Genomic DNA, 19,705 nt, shown 5'->3' with positions numbered 1-19,705 from the left:
ACAAACCAACTGATACAATTTCAACCTTTCCTGCAGAATATGAGTAACGCTCCTGTGCAACGAAAACAGTGGTTCTGGATTTCTGAAAACAATTTGGTGGCTATTGATGCCACTGGATTTGAACCTGAAAGAAAGGCAGCAGTACTATTTAGTCATTTAGAGTAAGTGGGACAACAAGTTTTTGATAACGTGCTTTTGGTTCAAGATCCTGGTGGTGATGATGGTTGGAATTAATATGTTAAAGTGGCCACAAGGCTCAAAAACATATTTCTGGAGCACCCAAGTGTGCTTTTGGAAAGGTTTAGCTTTTTCAAAAGGAAGAAGTCACCTGATGAAAGTAATGAGGACTTCCTATAAGGTTTAAGATTTTTGACTTTTCCTGAAATTTTGGTGATTCCCTTGAAATTTATCTTTGGGATCAATTTGGCTACAACTGTTAAAAAAATCCAAGAACGTCAGCTGAGTTGTAGAGACCCCACTTTAAAAGAAATTATAGGACTTGCTAAAGCTATTTGTGTCCAGTAGACTTTTAGCATTAGATCATACTTGTTCTCTGGGTTCTTCATTAAATGCCATCCATACTAAGGATAAGCTCTTAAAGAATGTTTCCAGGAAAAATAAAGCATCTTGCCACAGATATGGCTCTAAGTTACATATTGGCAACAATCCAAATTGCCCTTCCCTCGGCAGACGCTGCAATAAGTGCAGGAAAGTTGGTCACTTTCATAGTGTTTGCAGGGATAAGAAGGCCTCAGTTAGAGCCAAAAGTATGGATGTTGATGTGTGTCTAACTGATTTCTCCAACATAATTCTCACCATTCACACAATGCCCTGTGCAGAAAAGCTACTTTTTTCGGGTAGTATTAAAGTTCCCTGGTGTGAGGTACAGATTTGCAAAGTCTTCCTGAGCATGAAAGCAGTTTGGAGTGCTCCTATTCCCATTTTATTTGATGTTACATTTCATCTTAATTGGGGCAAGGATTTTACTCTTTATAAGCCTGACATTAATCCTAAAGCTTTTGGTGAGCAAGATATTGATTTATTGGGATACTTTATTACGTCCTTTTGCTGTCTTGAAAGATACACCCTCGCCAAAGTAAATGTAGCCTTTAAAGGAAAGAATTTAGTGGGTTGGTAGGATTTATCTAAGATGGGTCTTATGTTGGTCCCTGGTTCTGATACGCTAGTGATGTTGACAAATGTTCCATTTTTGCTGATTGAGTCTACTGCTGTAAATTCTATTATTGCACTTCTTCAGAAGGTTCCTGAGGTATTTAATGACAGTATTGAGTCTATCAAGAATGTTGAACACAAAATCAAGCGGAACCCCAAGGCTGTACTAGTACCTCTTAGTGTGATAAATGACTTCAAGGCTTTATTGACGAAATTTACATCTGAAGCCATTACACAGTTGACTGACTAGGATAAATGGGTGAATCTCATAGTCATTGTTTGGAAAAAGTCTGGCGAAATTCGTTTTTGTGTGATGATCTTTCATGCTCAAAAGCAATATTGTGATTGTTTGTCACCCTTTGACCAAGGTGCAGGAATTATTAGCCAACCTGGTTCAAGCCAGATTTTTTTCACTCATAGAATTGCATTCTGCATATCATCAAATACCTTTTTATGCAGAATCACAAGACTTAACCACATTCATAACCCAGTTTGATGCCTTAAAATGTCTATGCTTGCCTTTTGGTCTGGCATCTGCAGCAAGCACCTTTCAGAAATTTATGTACACAATTTTTATATAATTTGTGAAGTTTAGGCCTCTCAAGATAATGTTTTACTTTCAGCAAAAATTGTTGAGGAACATAATGATATTTTAGACAAGGTTTTGTCCATTTTCAAGAATGTTGGTATTACCCTAAGGTGTGACAAATACACATTTTTGGTGCAATAACTTTTGGGACATAGTATCACTGCTGAGGGAATCAATCATAACTTTTCTGTAGTTAAAGTTATTCAGGAGGCCAAAGCCCCTAAGGACAAGGATATCCTTTGATACTTCTTGGGTGTTAGTGAGTATTATTCTTGATTTATTGAAGATTATCCCTTTATGGTTTAACCGTCACAAGCTCTCCTCATGAAAGGTGTGAAATGTTTGTGGGACAAAGTTGTTGATGAAGCTTTTTCGAAAATCAAGAGTTTGGTCACGTCTGCTCCTGCAGTCTCTCCAGTTTGGGCTGGAAAGAAATGCTTTTTGACAGTTCATGCCAGTCAGATTGGATTAGGTGCAGCCTTATTTCAATGGGTTGAGGGCAAGGAACAAACAGTGGCCTTTGCCTCTGAGGTGTTTGAAGCAAGCTGAAAGTAATTGCAACACCATTGAGAGGCAGGGCTTGGCATGTTGTCGGGCTGTGAAGAATTCTATACCTTTTTTGTGGGGAACAGAGTTAGAAATTTACACAGATCACAAGTCCTTGAGATACTTGTTTGATGGTAGTGGTGTTGGAAAGGGATGTATGATGGTACATCGCAAACGTTAACATAGCATGCCCTCACATCGCCGTTTTTACATCGCATGTTCCTTTACATCTTAAGTAAACACAAAGCACCCAATTAGGTCGCATTTCAATAGAAAATCATTCAAAATACTTTCCCCCACATTAAGGTATAATTGTTGATCTTTTTCTGTTACACTGTTAAACCACATTGTTGCACTTCCTTTCGTCCCTCCTGCTGTCTCCTCCCGCATCCTCCCTCTTTTTATGTCTCTCCTTCTCCCTTCTCTCAATGTATTGAGACTGAACTTTTTTTTGTCTGATGCTTAATGGAGCTACCTGGTTTAGCTATAGGTGCGATGGGCCGTGGATTCTCTCCTTGGTCTTCACCTTACCCTGTCGGTCCTTAGACAGATCTCTTTTCATCTCTCCATATTGTCTCTTCCCCTATCCTCCCTTTCTCACCTCCCCTACCCCCTCCACTACCTCTCTCTCTCCTTTATCCCCTCTCCTAATTGTATTGCCTATTCCTTTTTTTTTGGGGGGGGGGGGATTTATTGTGTAATTGTTGATTTTTTTCTGGTACATTGTTGATTCTCATGTAAAGCGCTCTGATACCTCCGGGTCTAGCCAGCGCTATATAAAACTCTTTAAATAAATAAAATAAATAATACATCGTCTTACCTGTCTCTCGTAGTTCCAGAAGCGTTGTTTCCCCGCCGTCCGTGTCAGTTGTAAGGGCCCGTGATATAATTGCACCTCCGATGTAATGCCGTACGTAGTGAACGCACGCGTCGTAACGTCGCGTGCGTTGTGACGGCACGCAATGTAAATGCATGCGATGTGACGCATGAGTTGCGATGGTTGTTCGCCTTTGGAAATGCTTCATCAAGGCTTGTAAGACTTCTTTCACACCTACAGGATTATTTCTTCAACATTAAATATATATTTCTGGTGGTAAGATTAGCAGGGTAGGGTGTCTGTTCAAAAAGCCCTTGGAATCAGATGTGACACCAGACGATGATGATGGGGTTGAATGTGTGTGGCATATGTTGATGACATGTTAGACAGCAAAACAGCTATTTCAATATCTGATTAGTTGCAGCCTTTGAATTTGGATGATACTTTGCAAAAGGTTATTAATTTTGTCAAGTTTGCTGGCCTAGTGAAAACTATCTGGATTTGTAAGTGAGACCATTTGCCAAGGTGACACAAGAGTTATCAATTCTTAAAGGTGTTACTATGCGGATTGATTTGTGCATACCCCCTGCCCTGGAGTGCTGGATCCATGTAAGATTTGTATGATAACTACATTTATCTAAATGGTAATATGCAAAATAGCTGGCATGAATCCGGCCCTCCAGGTCCGACTTTGGAGAACCCTGCTTTATCTGATGGTGTGTGGGTTAAAGTTCTAGTGCAACTTTAACCCACACACTGCAGTTCCGTTTCAGATGTTGCCTTCTGAAAAGAAGTATTTAATAGTTCCAATTGATTATTTCTCATATTGGGCATATTTTTACTTTATTCCAGCTCCATCTACCGCTGTGGTGATAAAATGTTTGGAAATAATTTTTCAGATTGAAGCTGCACACAGAGTTACTGGCTGACAATGGAACACACTTTTCATCTGTTCAAATGAAGACATTTGTTGAGTCTTATTCTTTCAAACACATTCAAGTAGCATTATATTCTCCCACTTTGACAGCCCTAATGGAAAAGACCAATGTGCTTTTGAAAAAATGGATTCTGACTGCTGTTGCCATTTGTGTAGATGTGGGAAATTCGGACAAACTTAAGGCCCAGAAACAGCTCTGTCATAGGCAGGAGTGTGGGTGGAGAAAGAACTATCATCCATCAGAAAGAGACATATACAAACAAGCAATTAGTGACTGCAAGACCTTGATTTTAAGTGGGAAAACTGTGTACTCCACTCATAAAACTAAGACATCCAATAACTCAACTAAAGAATTAGTCACAGGTAAGAGACTTGCCAATTTCCCTGATAAAAATATCCAGTGTAATCAAACCTTTTGTAACACTCTGGAAAGCTTCTTTCATACCAAAGTAGAAGATGTTTACAACATTTTCGCTACTAATAATCATTCAGCTCCAGAGGCTCAAGATGATGATTTCCCTCTCAATAGCTCAGAAATACTGTTCTCCTTCTCCCCACTTGCGGCCGAGCAGATATCAGGCATTTCCTACTCCTTTAATTTAGGTTCCCCTCTGCCTTCTGAAAATGATGCAGTTGGCCCCTGAGACACTATGTGTTCGCCTTGTCAACAACTTTAACGAAATGTTTAGCTCTGACTACTTTCCGAAAGAATGGAAAAAAGCATCCATTCTCCCTTTACTTAAAAAGTCCAACCTCAACTCTTAGGATCTGAGTAGCTATCTACCCATCACACGCTATCCATTCCGGGCCAAAATAGAAAAGGCAATCAATCTGGAAATGGCTTCCTTCACAAAAGCCAATCCCTTACTCCATTCCGCAAAATTTGGATTTAGGAGTAAGCACACCACCAAATCAGCTTTGATTGTCGCTTCAGATGATCTACGGGCCACCCTTGACACTGGAGGTACGGCAGCCCTTATTCTACTTGATCCTTCGGTGGCATTAGACATGGTCAATCATGACCTGTTATTTGACTGTCTTTACAACACTGAATGAAGGGCAGTGGCTCTCGCACTCTAGAAATCCTTTCTGTTTGAGCAGGAACAATCTGTTTTCATGGACAAATTTGTTTCCAACTCCTTCACCCCACCTTGCTGGAAGCCTCAGGGGTCATCCCTGAGTCTTACCCTTTTTAATTTATATGTCACCCTCCTGGCTAGGCTCATTAAAACATTTGGTTTCTCTGTAAAATCATACGCTGAGGACACCCACATCTTCATCTCAGTGTCCAGTAATCCAGATGATACAGCCACCAGATTCCACAGCTGGATGCTGAAAATAGGAACCTGGATGAGCAGCCACTGCCTCAAGTTAAATTTAGGAAAATCAGAGGTTCTCCTTTTGGGTCCCATGTTGGCGGCCACAAGAACTGGGCACTTTGCTGACCCCTGTCAGGAAAGTCAGATATCTAGGGATTATTTTTAAGGCTCCCTGTTTTCCATTTTTGCTGATTTTTACAGATAAATGCAGGCAGAAAACCATTTATTTTCTTGCCTGTATTTATTTTTAAATGTGGATAAAAACTGAAATTCGGTGCTTTTTGAGTGATTCTAAATTCACTTTGTCATGACTGCTAGGCAAATAACCGTGTGTATTTATAGATACGGGTGTTAAAATAAAGGAATTTTAGTAAAGAGGTTTAAAGAGCAGTAGATATGCACAAAGATGCTACTGAAATCTGCATATTTTCATTTAAGTGCATTGATTTATTGTCTGTGAGTGTTCATATCACTGAAATCTGACAAGCATCCAAGCATGACTGTATTTTATTGGTTAAACAAATGTGGAAGTATATCAGTTTCAGATTTATTATTTTTACAAAACCATAATAAATATGGACCAATACAGAAAAAGTTGACAAAAAATAAATAAGGATAAATACAGAAGGAAATGTCCAAAAAATAAATACCATAAAACCGGGAGCCCTAATTATTTTCAACAATAAACTGCCTTTTAAAAGCCAAATTGATGCTGTGACCTCATCATCTTTCTATATCTTGAAGATCATTAGGAAAGTGCTTCCTTTTTATCCCTTTGATCTACAGAAGACAGTTGTCACTGCCCTAGTTCTATCTAAAATAGACTACTGCAATGCTCTTTATTTGAACATACAGCAAAGACTCCTGAATAAACATGAAATGTTGCAGAATGCAGACGTCTGCCCACTGCTGGGGATTCTTAGGAACCAGTCAAGGTCACAGGCCTTAGTTAAGCTGCACTAGTTGCCTATGACTGCTTCGCCGGACATTCCGCCGTGGTACGGAAAAAAATTACGCTTGCGTAGTTTGGACGGCCCACGGCTGTCAGACGCACGCGCCCACCGTGACGTCGTCCAGAAGGGCTGTCCGACGCATGGAAAAGGATAAGGAAGCATATTAAGTTTAGGGCCCTCTGCATTGCTTTTAAAGCTCTCCTTGATTCCGACCAAGACTACTTGAAGCGCAAGTATACTTGGTACATTCCTTCCAGGGTGCTGCTCTCCTCCACAGCCAAGAACATTGTCGTTCCAAAGTTTAGACAGCCCTCCTGGGACGACAGAAGCTTTATAACTCACAATGCTAAACTATGGAAGACTCTTCCTTTAAATTTGAAAGAAATGACTAGTCTTCTCCTCTTCAGAAAAGCTTTAAAACCCTGGCTGTTCTGTTAACAGCTCTGACTGACCTCTACTGTTAAACCTTATGCAGTAAGGAGCTCCAAGACGCCCCAGGGCAATCGAGCGCTTTATAAAAGTTAATTTAATTTAATTTAATTTCTTAGGCCAAAAAAACGGGTGTATTCTGTTACCCCACATAGCATTACTGGTGTGTCTCCTTTTAATCTATTGTGCAAAAGGGTACCCAGGCTGAATTTGTGTCCTGATTAGTTGAAAGGTTGTGTTTCAAAATATATTGAATGGTCCAGCAGGGATGTTGTTGATTAAGTTTCAGGAATGCAGCAAGCTGCAAAAAACACTTTGACACGAAACATAGAGCTAAAAAATGCCCATCAATGTTGGTGATTGGGTTCTCATTAGAAAACCTCATAAGGTCAAGAAAGGTGAATCCAAATTCACGTCTCCGTGTAAGGTGGTGAGATTGTCTAACGGTGCGGTTTGTATTGACTGCAAAGGTTGGTGAGCAGAAGATGTTTGGTGAAGTTGAGCATGCATGAATGTTGTGGGATGCCAAGACTAAATATCTTGCATTGGAAATGGAGAGTAGTGGTTGGAACAAGTTGATGGCTCTTGGTGGTTGCATGCTCACGGCACCACTTCTGATTTTTCCAACTCATTTTCTAATGTTACTGAGGCATCTTCCTTTTTTCACAATTCATTGAAAAATGATTCCAATAGATTGGAGGTTTGTAATAGTGAGTGGTAATTCTGTTCATTTTCAGGGTGTTTGTGAGTATATTTGTTGCAGATCACTTGAGTCTAGACTTGGTCAGAATGTTTGATTTCCTACTAGGCTTAAGGGTTCTTACTTGCATTAATGGTGTTAAAGGTGATGTCATGTCCTGTACATAATGCATATATTTTTTAATGTGCATTTCCTGTTGCCCTCAAGCTTGTATTTACTTACGTTGTACTGCTTTGAATGAGCTCCATGTTCTGGCGAGTTGCTTCTCGGAGAGTTCCCTCCAACTCCCTGCAGTTTCGGTTGGACACTCTCTGGGGCGGCAGCTGCTGATCGTGACCTCCCATTTTTCTCTTGGAATAAAGAAATTCTCATCAAACTACTTGGTGAGCCGCCTCCTTCTTCACACTATTGTTGGAGATGAGTGCTTAATTATTAAAATATTAAGTGCCAGGGCTCTGACCAGAAGGCCACTGCAGCTTGCACCACCCATCACCCTTGTCATTGCTGCCAAAACAACTACTAACCATCTCTCTCGCATATAAATGCAACAGTTTAGATTATTCCAGGTCCCCAAAGCTAAACGAATGGTTGGGGAGGCAGATATTATCAATTCTAATGTATATTATAGTCCTAAATTACCGCTGTTCAGCTCATCTCTAAATTAGATGAGTAGCGCCACCATGTGGTGGACTTTTCAAAGTATAGTGTTGACAATTAGGTGCCGGTGCCCAGCATCGGATACCAATTAAGTGCTGGTGCTAAGAACCGGGAAACACCGGCTCAAATGAAGAACTATTCAGATATTCTCAAGTAGACGCACATTAGATAAGCGGCGTGGAAATGTTTTTACGCTTTAATACCACTTCTGATATAGACATGCCACTCATTTCATTGGTTGTAGCAGAAATGTGCTTGATGGAGGTCAGAACAGTACACTGTGAACAAAAAGATTGTACCTTTAGATGCCAGCAGGTTGGCTCAGTGTGTTGATCGTTCATCCATTAATCAAACAGTGATCTGATTGTCGCATGTTTGAATCCCTTTGAATGAGGCTGACTCAGCCTTGCATCCTTCCAAAGGACGGTAAATTGGAAATCATTACATTTTACCCAGTGGAAAATTTAAGCAATACCGTAACTTTTACAGATGTCCTCATGCATCACACAAAAAGAAACAATTTTTTCCCTCGCATCAAGAATGTGTCCCCCCCACCCCCCTCCCCAAAATGCACTTGTGTCCATGGTTACTGATGTTTTGGTGGAGGCCACTAGACCAGTACTTTAGGATGTTTTTGTTCAGTTGAAAAGGATGTTATGTTTTTTAGTTCTAGTAAATTACATTTAACATCCACTAATTTTAGTCAGTGCTCTACTATGTTCTAGCTGTATGAAAATAATTGTGTATCTTTTACTTGCAGATTTTGTTGTTGTTGATATTTTCAAGATTCACAATTCCAAATACCTGATTTGATGTTGACATGGTCGGGAGAGGCTGACACTACAGTGCTCATAAATTCATGTCCAGCTCCCTGCAATAGCCTGTTCACCTAGTGAGCGCTGTTGCTGCCATTTGTGGAAGTCACAATCCTCCAGGCAGATCCCAGCCACGAAGCCTTCACCACGATGCCTACTGTGGTGGCAGCCTATCTGTAGTGCTGCGCCATTCAGATTCAACCTTAGATAGATGGTCACTGGGTCTTGAAAAAACCATAGTCAAGAGATATCTGTGGTCTTGAATCTGTTGCTCTCAGAAAGGTTCTCAGTGTAATCATATTTGTATGTTGTCCAGCTTGTCAAAGCAGTCCTTGAATCCATGAGCCAGTGTTAAGTCGAGCATCCATCGGATGTCCACTTTAGTGATCTTTATATTAAATATTTATTTTTACAGCTTACATCTTCAGTTTGTCCGCTATCTCAGAAAGCCTTCTCCCACTATACTCCTTAAACCTTTCATGTAAAATTGACCTTGGCCTACTTCTAATTTATTCCTCTCCTGTCCTTCGTCAGAGTGTCTCACTCCTTACCAACCAACCTTTGCATGGCTTCAATTTTGGTGTGTAACCCCCTTTAAGTCTCATGCCCGTCTGCCTTAATTTCACGTATTGTAATTCTGCAAATGACTCTCCCCTCATTTCATAAATCACAACCTCTTTTTCTTAAAAACCCTATTCCTACGGCCCAACTATATATAACCTGCTCCAGCCTACTTATCTCACCAACCATTTGCCGGGAACCACTTAACTCAACTACTCATCACACCTAACTGGTATTTGTAATCTACTACAAAGAAACGATAGTAAATGCATGGCTTTTTCTCCTTTAGAGCACATAACTAATCCCAATAACCAATAATACCACTGGATAAACCGCTAATCTTGGGTAGCAGAGTAGCATGCTTCGCACCATAAAGCACTTCAATGCCTTGCCAGAGGTAGTAAGTTCTATATAAATACAATTAAAAGTATTTTCATAAAAGGAAATAGTGTTAGCAAGATGGTGCATCAGTGAGCGCACTCCTTCAGTAGCCTTATGCTTTTCACAACTTATTGTGAACTTGTTGAGTGAGGGGTGCTACCTGGTAGCTGCATACATATTCACTTGCACGCAGGGAGGAGGTGAAAAGCAATTCTGATTTCACAATAACCAGCTTATCCAATAGGCAGATGCTGTGCAAGCCATACTCCTGTACTGTGTGCCTAAATGGGGCGGCAGCCAACTCTGGGACTTCATGGGATATTGGAAACTAAGACTTACTTGGATACGTATTTTTACTCTTAACCCCTTCCATGCTTGTGACGGAACCATTCCGTCATGAGTCACGGTTGGGCTGTGCTGATGACGGAATAGTTCCGTCACGACCACGCCCGTGATTAGAATGTCCAGTACGGGGCAGGAATTCCTGCCACACGCAAGCGGTTAAATTCCTTAGATGCCCAAATATAATTTCTCTTCAATTTAAAATACACTGAATTTACTAGAGGAAAAAGAAAAAAGATGGAACCTGCTACGCCTCATTGAACAACATGGAACTCTTCCCACATTGGAACTATAACTGTAACATTTAGCCTAGAAAAAGTGTACATTAAATGAAGCCGAGTGTCTTCCATACAGCATACACTTTATCAAAACGTTTTTTTCAGGGCTGATGCATATGTCTGTCAATTTTACTTAGCTAGAAACTTATGGTTGGAAATACATGAAATATTTACAGTGTGATGCAGAGAGTTTTATTTAGTATCTACAATATTTATCTTGAGTTTATATTTGATTCATGCTAAAAGCACAGCATTTTTTCATGAATTCTCTTTTAACTGGTGGTGGTTGTTTGACTTGCATTGCAATGAATTCTGTCTTCATAGTGCCTTCTTTTAACTGGGTGATATCTAGCACGTAATTCTAATGCATATTTTAAAATTAAAGCGCGTTAATTTATCACACTGCTTATTCTGCAGTTGGCAGAGTTATAACTGTGGCATGCTGTCAGATCTGAACACCTGGAAATTGTGATCACATCCCATTCTGGTCATGGTGGTAAACATGGCATCTCAGGACGGCCAGAGTTTCTTCCAGCCGCTGTCCTCCTGGGTGTCACGGATGTGCGAAGCTGTTCAACACGCTGGGGACTCAATCTCCAGTTCCCTCGGTAACATCAGCAAAAAAGATTGCGAGCCCAGCATGGATGTGAACTCAAATTCAGACATGGATTACAAAGGAGATACTCTTGGAAACAAGATTGATGACTTTGACGAAGATGTGGATGATGAGTTTGAAGGATCATTTGGTGCCCAGGACTGTATGATGGAGGACATCCTATCAACACAGTCAAATCCCAGCATGATTTCCCAGGATGCTTCACATGACCAAAGCGTACATCGGCAACAACTGGATGAAAGACAACTTATAGGCAATGAGGACTTAAGTGCAGACTTCACAGGTACTGGAGCACCCAGTAGATCTGTTCAAATAAGCTATCAAGCGTATGATGACGACCAGCTTTTTGACATGCTTCCAACAATACTAGAGGAGGAGGAGCATATCGACAGCCAAATAAGAGAACTCATAAGGGACAATCGCAGTTTGGTGGGATATTCTCTAAACAATATGAATGGTAAGACTACTTCAACAGGTAAGGTAGATGATCTCATGTTTGTGGAGAAATCCACCATGGGTTGTCCATTTATCTCTCTTTTCCCTTTTTTCATATTCATTGCTGCTTATTGTTTTCCATTTTAAGGTACCTTCAATACCACGTCATAAATTCTGTTAGGCAGAGATGCGCAAAATGTGGTATAGCACAAGCAGACCTGGAAAAGAGTAACTGATTGGACCCTTAACTGGGGCACTTTTGTACTTAAAGTTGCTCCATCTGAAAAATAAATAAACGTTTTGAATGTCTCTATACTTCCCGCAGTTCATCATAAATTCTATTGATGTCATACTTGCCTAAGGCATTCCTAATGGAAAACATAGATATTGGTTAAATAAAATACTGTGCTAACACTACTGAAGTTTGCCAAAAACGTTGACAAAGAAAAATACACTTTTGCTCATCTCAGCCATTACCATTTAATGAAATACATATTGTTCTACCATCCTTAAATTTAGATTTTACTATTTTGCATTCATTTGTGCTGATGCTGCAGATTCAATCAATCAAAAGGAGCACAAGAGCAGTGCTTGCATAGAAGAAACTTTACTGCCATATTCTTTGTGCGTTAGATCCATTGCTTAGACAAAAAAAGGTATTTACAGTGATATCATTTGAAAACAGGAAAGAGTTAAAAACACAACTCTTTAAGGATCACTAGATAACAATGCAGTAACTATCCAAGAACTAGCAACCTCTACTGTAACTTTTTGACTGTATGCCTGCCATTGACCCTGTCCAGCTCTCCCCTGCCTTTTAACTAAGTTCATGCTATACAAATACCACATACATTCATGCAACGCAGTGGCTTCCACATGACTCATTGGAGTAATGCTCTTCATAATGGAGCCTTCATTTTGTTAACTGATATCATGTTGTTAATGTGTAATAGGAGTACTTTCGGAACACAGGAACAATCTAGGGACAGATATACAGATGTACGGTGGGGTCACAAACAGAAGGCATTTTTGTACACCAGCTGTATTGTGACTTTACCTTCATTTTGCACTGCAACTGATGTACTTCTCAATCACAGCCAAAATCACCATTCACAAGGAGTCGCAAAAAGTCCTACCTCATGAATATAAATATGATTCCAAATTTACTTTTGTTACTCAGTGTGAATGGCTGAGATTGCAGGGACAGGAGGCCTGCGAAAGACATCCATCTCTGCATTCGCATTCACTAAAAGATAAAAACCTTTTTTTATGTAGCTACTTCTATCCAAAAAGTTGGCATTCATTGAATGACATTGTTGGAGCATACTTTGGTTCCCTGCATGCAGATGGTGGAAGGTATCAATTACGGAGAGCTTCCACTTAGTGAATAGCCACCACCTCCATAGACTGGTCGGTATTGCTTCATTGGTTGGGGACCACAATTGTAAAACACTCAGGCATACCATTGTGACTCAGAAGACAGAAACGTTCATTCCTTGTCCCAGTGGCATATTTAAATATGATGCCCCCTCCGGAATGTCCCACATCTCAGAGATACTCAAAGGTTTGAGTTGAAAGCCTCCTGAATTGTGGTGGCCCCTGCGCTACAGGGTCTCATGGACCTGCTTTTCACGCCTGTCATTTGCCTTACAATTTAAAATCAGTCACAAAGGGAATTTATACACTGACTTGCCTTTTTGCAGTTGCAAGGCCTCTAATTTGGTGAACTACCACCTTTGTGACTGCAAAAAGGCCTACTATTTGAGGCAATTAGTTAGTAATTTTGTTTTGCCAAAGATGAATGATGAAAATACTAATGATACGATCCCTGTTTGGGATAAAGAATTTTGATAGTGACACACTAACATTATAATTTCTGGGAATATATTACATCCTTTTTAGGTCTCAGCCTACCAGACAGCACAGCTGTCGGCTATGCTAGAGACATCTTGGGTAGTTCAGAAAGTTCACCTGGGAATGCATTCCACCCATTGCTTGCCATTGGCTCTGTGGTTTGTAACTCACATGTTCTTGCCTTCCATTTGCTGGCTTTATTTGCTTTCGGCTGTCCAGGTTCAGTTCATCCCTCCCAAGCCCAAAGCCATATTTACTGTATTCCTCCACAAACTCGTTTTCTGTAATAAACAGGCCTTTAAATCTTGTTCTTATCTCATCACATTTGCTGGGCCTTCAAAGACTGAGGTCAAATGTCAAGTTGTGTCTTCGAGTTTCGGCTGACTTCAAAGTGAGAGCATTTACAATGAGCAAATGTTGCAACACTGCACTGTTACACCAAGGCATGGTCTGCTAAATCAAAGATGATGTTCAGGATGTGCTGCTCAGTTTCCACAATTACAAAAAACAGCAACCCCTGATAAAAAGGATGTCTCTTTTTCAAGGTGGAGAAACTTTTATTTGGAAATCAACGCCACAAGACTTGTTTTCTATGTGTTGTGCACCGATTCAGAGTTTCTCTGCTCTATACAATGTTACATCTTTGGAACATGTTTTACAGAACGTTTTATAAACACATGCATCAGTGTGCTTCATGCTCACTATGTGCATTTCTGTGACTTTTTATTATTTCACATTACAAATGTTACCCAGTGTGACTCCCAGGCTGAGCTTCATGTTGTCTTTTTTCTGTCTACTGCTTGTTCACACCCTCCAGTCTTGCTTTACCCCTCACCCTACACCCCCGTCCGATGGATTTTTTTTCATAATATACAGCCTTCTTTGGTGCTGTACTTTTGCATTTCCCCCGGCACACTTTCCCTTTTTATGTACTAAAACCAGTGTCTGCTCACAGAGGTAACTTTGTGAGTCGGTGGGGTGGGGCTGGGTGGAGGTGTAGTGGAGTCCGACATACAATGGCAATGGCAAAGGTGAACATAAATAAATAAATATCTGCCGACGTATGTCGGACTCCACTACCTCCCACCCAGCACCGCCCCACAGCGTTACTTCTGCGAGCCGCCACTGACTAAAACATTTGTCCTAAATGTTAACTGCACGTATACACATCTTATCCCAGTCTTAAACCATCTTAATACCTTTTTAACGTTGTTATTTCCTTCATGTCATTCTTCGCGAAGCTCTGGGATACTATTGATGTTCACCATTTTTTTGGGTTGACATTCGCTCTTCATCTTAACACTTTGCTGACTTATGTTCCGCAATTTTTTTTCTTACTATTAAGTTTCCTTTTTCTTTTCCATAGCCCTTCTGCGATGTACATACTTGACTCTGCTGGTGCCACAAAGGTGTGAAGTTGTACTGGCTCTATGCTGTGTTTCGGATGGGTCACTGCACCATTGTGGCTTCACATTTACTCTATGTTGATTTAAATAATATAGTGACTGCAAGTCTCACCTTCTCTCCAAAACTGTAAGATGGCACCAAGACTCGTCCTTTCACTAAGAAATTACTTTTAATACAATACATCTAACAGTTCTTTCATACTCACTTCACACTTCCAACAACTTCACATTTACCTGTATTGTTCCCAATGTATATTGACACTTTCTACATATTTAGGACAGGAAGTGGTATTTCCTCTCTGGTGTTTCTTCCTTTAAAATATCAATTGGCCCACCGTCCTTGTGTCTCCCCCTCCAAATGGCACCTCCATATACTTCCTAATTATAAACATACGCCGTGCCATGGGCCCATTGTTCACTCCTGCATGGATTTTGCGTCCCACAGCACAATTATGCGCACAGTAGACACCCTCTCAGCCATATAGAGATCGTTTGCTCCTGTGCGAATTTCACATCTCGATTTACAGTTATGCCAATTTGGTCAATTTATGTTTCTAAACACCTAGGATTAGTAACTTCTACACCTCCCAATAAATTGTAATTGATTTAAATTACAAATACACTTTAGTACATACAAACCAGTTAAGCACAATATTTAATATTTTATCAACACAGACTCACTATATACATACAGTTATACTAAAACATTCATTACTTCGTACATACATTTACTTACACACTCATTCAATCATACATTTTGTTCCACACAGCTTATACAATAATAATAAACAGGCATATTTAAGGTAAGACCTATTGGCTTTGCCAGTGCTTGTTTGCTTTTAGTTATCACAAGTTGAAAAATAAATTGAGTACTTCAGAAAATAGTGCTTTGAGAGCGAGACAAAAGGACAAGGAGAGCGCCTTCACTCATAATTGTTTTATTTTCTATACGTCAGTCACATGCATTTTTTTTTATCCTCATTTTGCGATTGTATGGATAAGGAGGCTTCGGGAGTCTGATAGTCTTTTTAGTTGCCTTTGCCTTCACAGCCCCATTACTTTCCGAAATCGTTTTTTGGGGAGTATCCCTTTCGCTGTTATGATCCATCAGTTTTTCTCCACTTACCCTTTATCATTTCTAATAATACCATTGGTTAGTGGGGGGAGCTAGCCAGTTTGACTACTCGGCAGAAATCATTTCTGCCTGGTATTATGGATTATCGCGTTAATCATTGGATTTGTTTGTCCATAACCCAGTAAAAAAAGTTTTTAATTTATTTGAAAGTATTGTTCCCAAATTTCCCAAAAGTTTGTTCTCTTAGAGTATTTCCCGTTTCTATCAATATTATTGATTTTTATGGTGTAGTTTAGCCAGTTTGTGTGACTTGGAGAGACTGGTTTGACCCAGTTAATGCATAGTTCTCTCCGCGCTAATAGCATTAAAACAAAGAGTAAACTTTCCTGTTTTTTATTTAATTTGATTCTATCAGCACCTGTATTGTTGTATATCCCAAAAATTATGAGAGGTACTTACAGTTATGTTGGTTCCCATTACCATGTTCAGTGTCTTACCAATCTCCTCCCAGTAGTTGGTTATTGCGGGGCATTTTTGGAACATGTGGATGTCAGCCGCTCTAGCCTCTCCGCACTTGGGGCATAATTTAATGATTGTTCCTTTGAATTTAGACAATTTCTTTGGGGTCCAATAGGCACGGTGAACTGTAAACAGGTGATTCCTCCTTAATGATGCTGATTTTATACAGGACCAACATTTTTCCATAGAGTTTTGCCATACCAGTTGTAAATCTATCTCCTGATCAGGTATGTCTTTCCTCCAGATTTTTTCCGGGATTAGAAATTCTTCCTCTCCGGTTTCAATAAATGCCCAATACCACTTTGATATTTCTTTTCTTATTGATGTGGTTTTTATCATTTCGCTTTCGAGTGTCTCATTTCCGGTGTTTTTATCTTGTAGAGATTTGGCCCGATTTGATAGCTGGTAATATTTAAATTTCGATATCTTGCCGTCTGTGAGTTCATATAGCAAGTTCCATGGGATTATTTCATTTCCTTTTATTATTTGGCCCCATAATTCTATTCCTGCTACTTTAAGTGGCACTGCTAAAGAGTCTTTTAAGCATTCCGGTAACCCTGGGGAATCCCATATTGGTGCTTTTGTACTGTAGTACGGTATATTTACTGAATTTCTGATTTGAAACCAAATTCTGGCCGCATTATGTAGAATCTTCAGTTTTATTTTTTTGAAAAATTTTGGATGTCCAAATTTAAAAAGGAAATAATCTGTTTTTTCTGTCATGTTTTGCAGGAAACTTGGGTAACATTGGTACTTCCTCAATAATGGTCTAAAGTTCTTAAATTGGAAAGACTTATAATATTCAAATAAATCAGGGCTAGCAATTCCTCCTTGATTTTTCCACCTCCTGAGTTTACTCCAGGCTATTCTTGTTCTTTTTGAAGCCCAGATAAAGCTTGCAATTTCGCCTTGAATCTTTTTTATGGGTTCTTTTTTAAAATCCAATGGTATGGTATTGAAAAGGTATGTGAATTTTGGAATAATGAACATTTTTATTACATTGGATCTTCCCAGAAAGGTTAGTGGCAAGCCTGACCATGTTTTAAGTAGTCTTCTCATTTCTTTAGCGATTATCGTTCTCTATTTCTTTTACCAAGGTGATTCCTAGATATTTTATTTTGTCCCTAATATATGATGTAGTTGGGTTACAGTTCCAGCTCATTATTTCAGTTTTTCCTTTGTTTGTCAGGTAGCCGGAGACTTTACCAAAATCGTTCATCATCTCATCCAATGCTTGGTAGGCGTTTTCATAGTTTGTAGTAAATACCATTAAGTCGTCCGCATATAATGCTACTTTCTTTGACCAATTTTGATGTTTAAAAGAAAGGATTTGTGGGTGTTCCCTAATCAGAGTGGCCAGTGGTTCAATATAAAGATTAAAAAGTAGCGGCGACAACGGGCAACCTTGCCTTGTACCACATTGTATTTCGATGTTATTAGTCAATCTACCGTTGACTATTATTTTAGCCCTTGGATTTTTATATAGTTCCTTTATCGTATGGGCGACACTTTCCCCCAAACTGTATTTTCCTATAATTTCATTTAGAAAGGCCCAATTTACCCTATCGAATGTTTTAGCAGCATCGTAGGTTATTATAGTAAGGGGGAGTTTTTCGGTGGTGGCAATATCGATTGCTGCAAATAACTCATGAAGGATCTCATGAATTTGCCGCCCTTTTATAAACCCCTTCTGATCTAAGTTAAGTTCGTCCCGGCATTACCTTTGCGAGTCTTTTTGCTATAACTTGCGTAAAGATTTTATAGTCGCAGTTAAGTAGCGATATTGGTCTGTATGACTCACATAGTTTTGGGTTGTTCCCAGGTTTTAAAATAATGCTAATTGTCGCATTGTTCCAGGTATCTGGGATTTTTTCATGGTCTAAATATATGTTGTTCATTAGATCTGTTAATTTATCGACTAAGGGCTCTTTTAGCGTTATATAGAATTTGTTTGTGAGAGCATCAGGCCCAGCAGCTTTTCCTCTTTTTAGGTTGCTTATCGCAGCTCTAACTTACTCAGGCTTAATCTTTTGATTTAATTCTATCTTTTCTTCTTTTGTTAATTTTAGAAGGGAAATAGCTTCTAAATATTTATCTATTTGTTCTTTAGTTGGATTTATGTCTTCTTTGTATATGCCGGAGTAGAATTTTGAGAACTCCTGTCTTATTATATTATCCTCTGTTATTTGTGGTGATTGTTCTGATATCTGGATGCATGGTATATTATTCCTAGATTGTTCAGATTTTGTTTTCCATCCCAATAGTTTTCCGCACCCTTCCCCATATTCATAGTTTGCTATTTTACTGTTTTCCCATTTTTCTCTCACGATGTTTTCCAAATAGTTCGTTAGCTTTTCTTTTAGACTTCGATGTTTTTTCTCTACTTCCTCCTTTGTTTCTGGGGAAGTTACGTTCTCTAATTGTAACTCCGCATTTTTAATGTCTGATTCCATCTTTTTAATTTCTAGTTTCTTAGTTTTTATTTTGTGTGCCCCTAGACTGAGTAGTTTACCCCTTATCACGGCTTTATAAGCGTCCCAGGTAGTTTGTTTCGAAGTGCCAGTAGCGTTCTGATTTTGCATCCCACAGCACAATTATGCGCACAGTAGACACCCTCTCAGTCATATAGAGACCGTTTGCTCCTGTGCGAATTTCACATCTCGATTTACAGTTATGCCAATTTGGTCAATTTATGTTTCTAAACACCTAGGATTAGTAACTTATACACCTCCCAATAAATTGTAATTGATTTAAATTACAAATACACTTTAGTACATACAAACCAGTTAAGCACAATATTTAATATTTTATCAACACAGACTCACTATATACATACAGTTATACTAAAACATTAATTACTTCGTACATACATTTACTTACATACTCATTCAATCATACATTTTGTTCCACACAGCTTACAAACATTGGGACATTTGCATAACTCATATCAGTTTTGTTGAATTTTATTCCATTGGTGAGGAAATGTACTTTCATCTTTTCCCCATCCCAATTTTAGATTATGTTTGTATTTTTAGATGGATTGTGGATACACTTCACATTTAATTATTTATGGGCCAGTTTGCTGTCTCCTAGTTTGGATTGTATTTCTGAAGCATCCCCACTGATGGGTCTTGGTCACACCTGAATATTAAGTTGGAGTTAGACGTTAAGAGCTGAGGAAGAGAAGAATTCACCCTTGTAGTGATGGATCATCCCAGAAGAGGTGTTTATTGGTAGCTTATCTGGAGAATATTTTGTCAATACTGGGTAGAGGTGGTACTAGGTAATTGGTACTAGGGGGCG

At 39.4% G+C, this 19,705-nt stretch overlaps 1 protein-coding gene across 5 annotated transcripts in view; it reads left to right on the top strand.

Moving 5' to 3' along the window:
• SYT16 (synaptotagmin 16) overlaps positions 1-19,705 on the top strand; it is a 690,595-nt gene that overhangs the window by 383,770 nt on the left and 287,120 nt on the right. For 3 of the 5 annotated variants that reach the window (XM_078660327.1, XM_078660328.1, XM_078660331.1), the window contains exon 3: positions 10,915-11,570. The exons of the other annotated variants lie outside the window; for them this stretch is intronic. In XM_078660327.1, the coding sequence (XP_078516453.1) occupies positions 10,988-11,570 (583 nt within the window). In that variant the 5' untranslated portion in view covers positions 10,915-10,987. The remainder of the gene's footprint in view (positions 1-10,914; positions 11,571-19,705) is intronic. 5 annotated transcript variants of the gene reach the window in all.

The sequence above is a fragment of the Lissotriton helveticus genome, chromosome 9 (genome assembly GCF_964261635.1).
Source record: "Lissotriton helveticus chromosome 9, aLisHel1.1, whole genome shotgun sequence".
Taxonomy (NCBI): Eukaryota; Metazoa; Chordata; class Amphibia; order Caudata; family Salamandridae; genus Lissotriton; species Lissotriton helveticus.
This window is presented reverse-complemented; position numbering and strand designations above follow the sequence as displayed.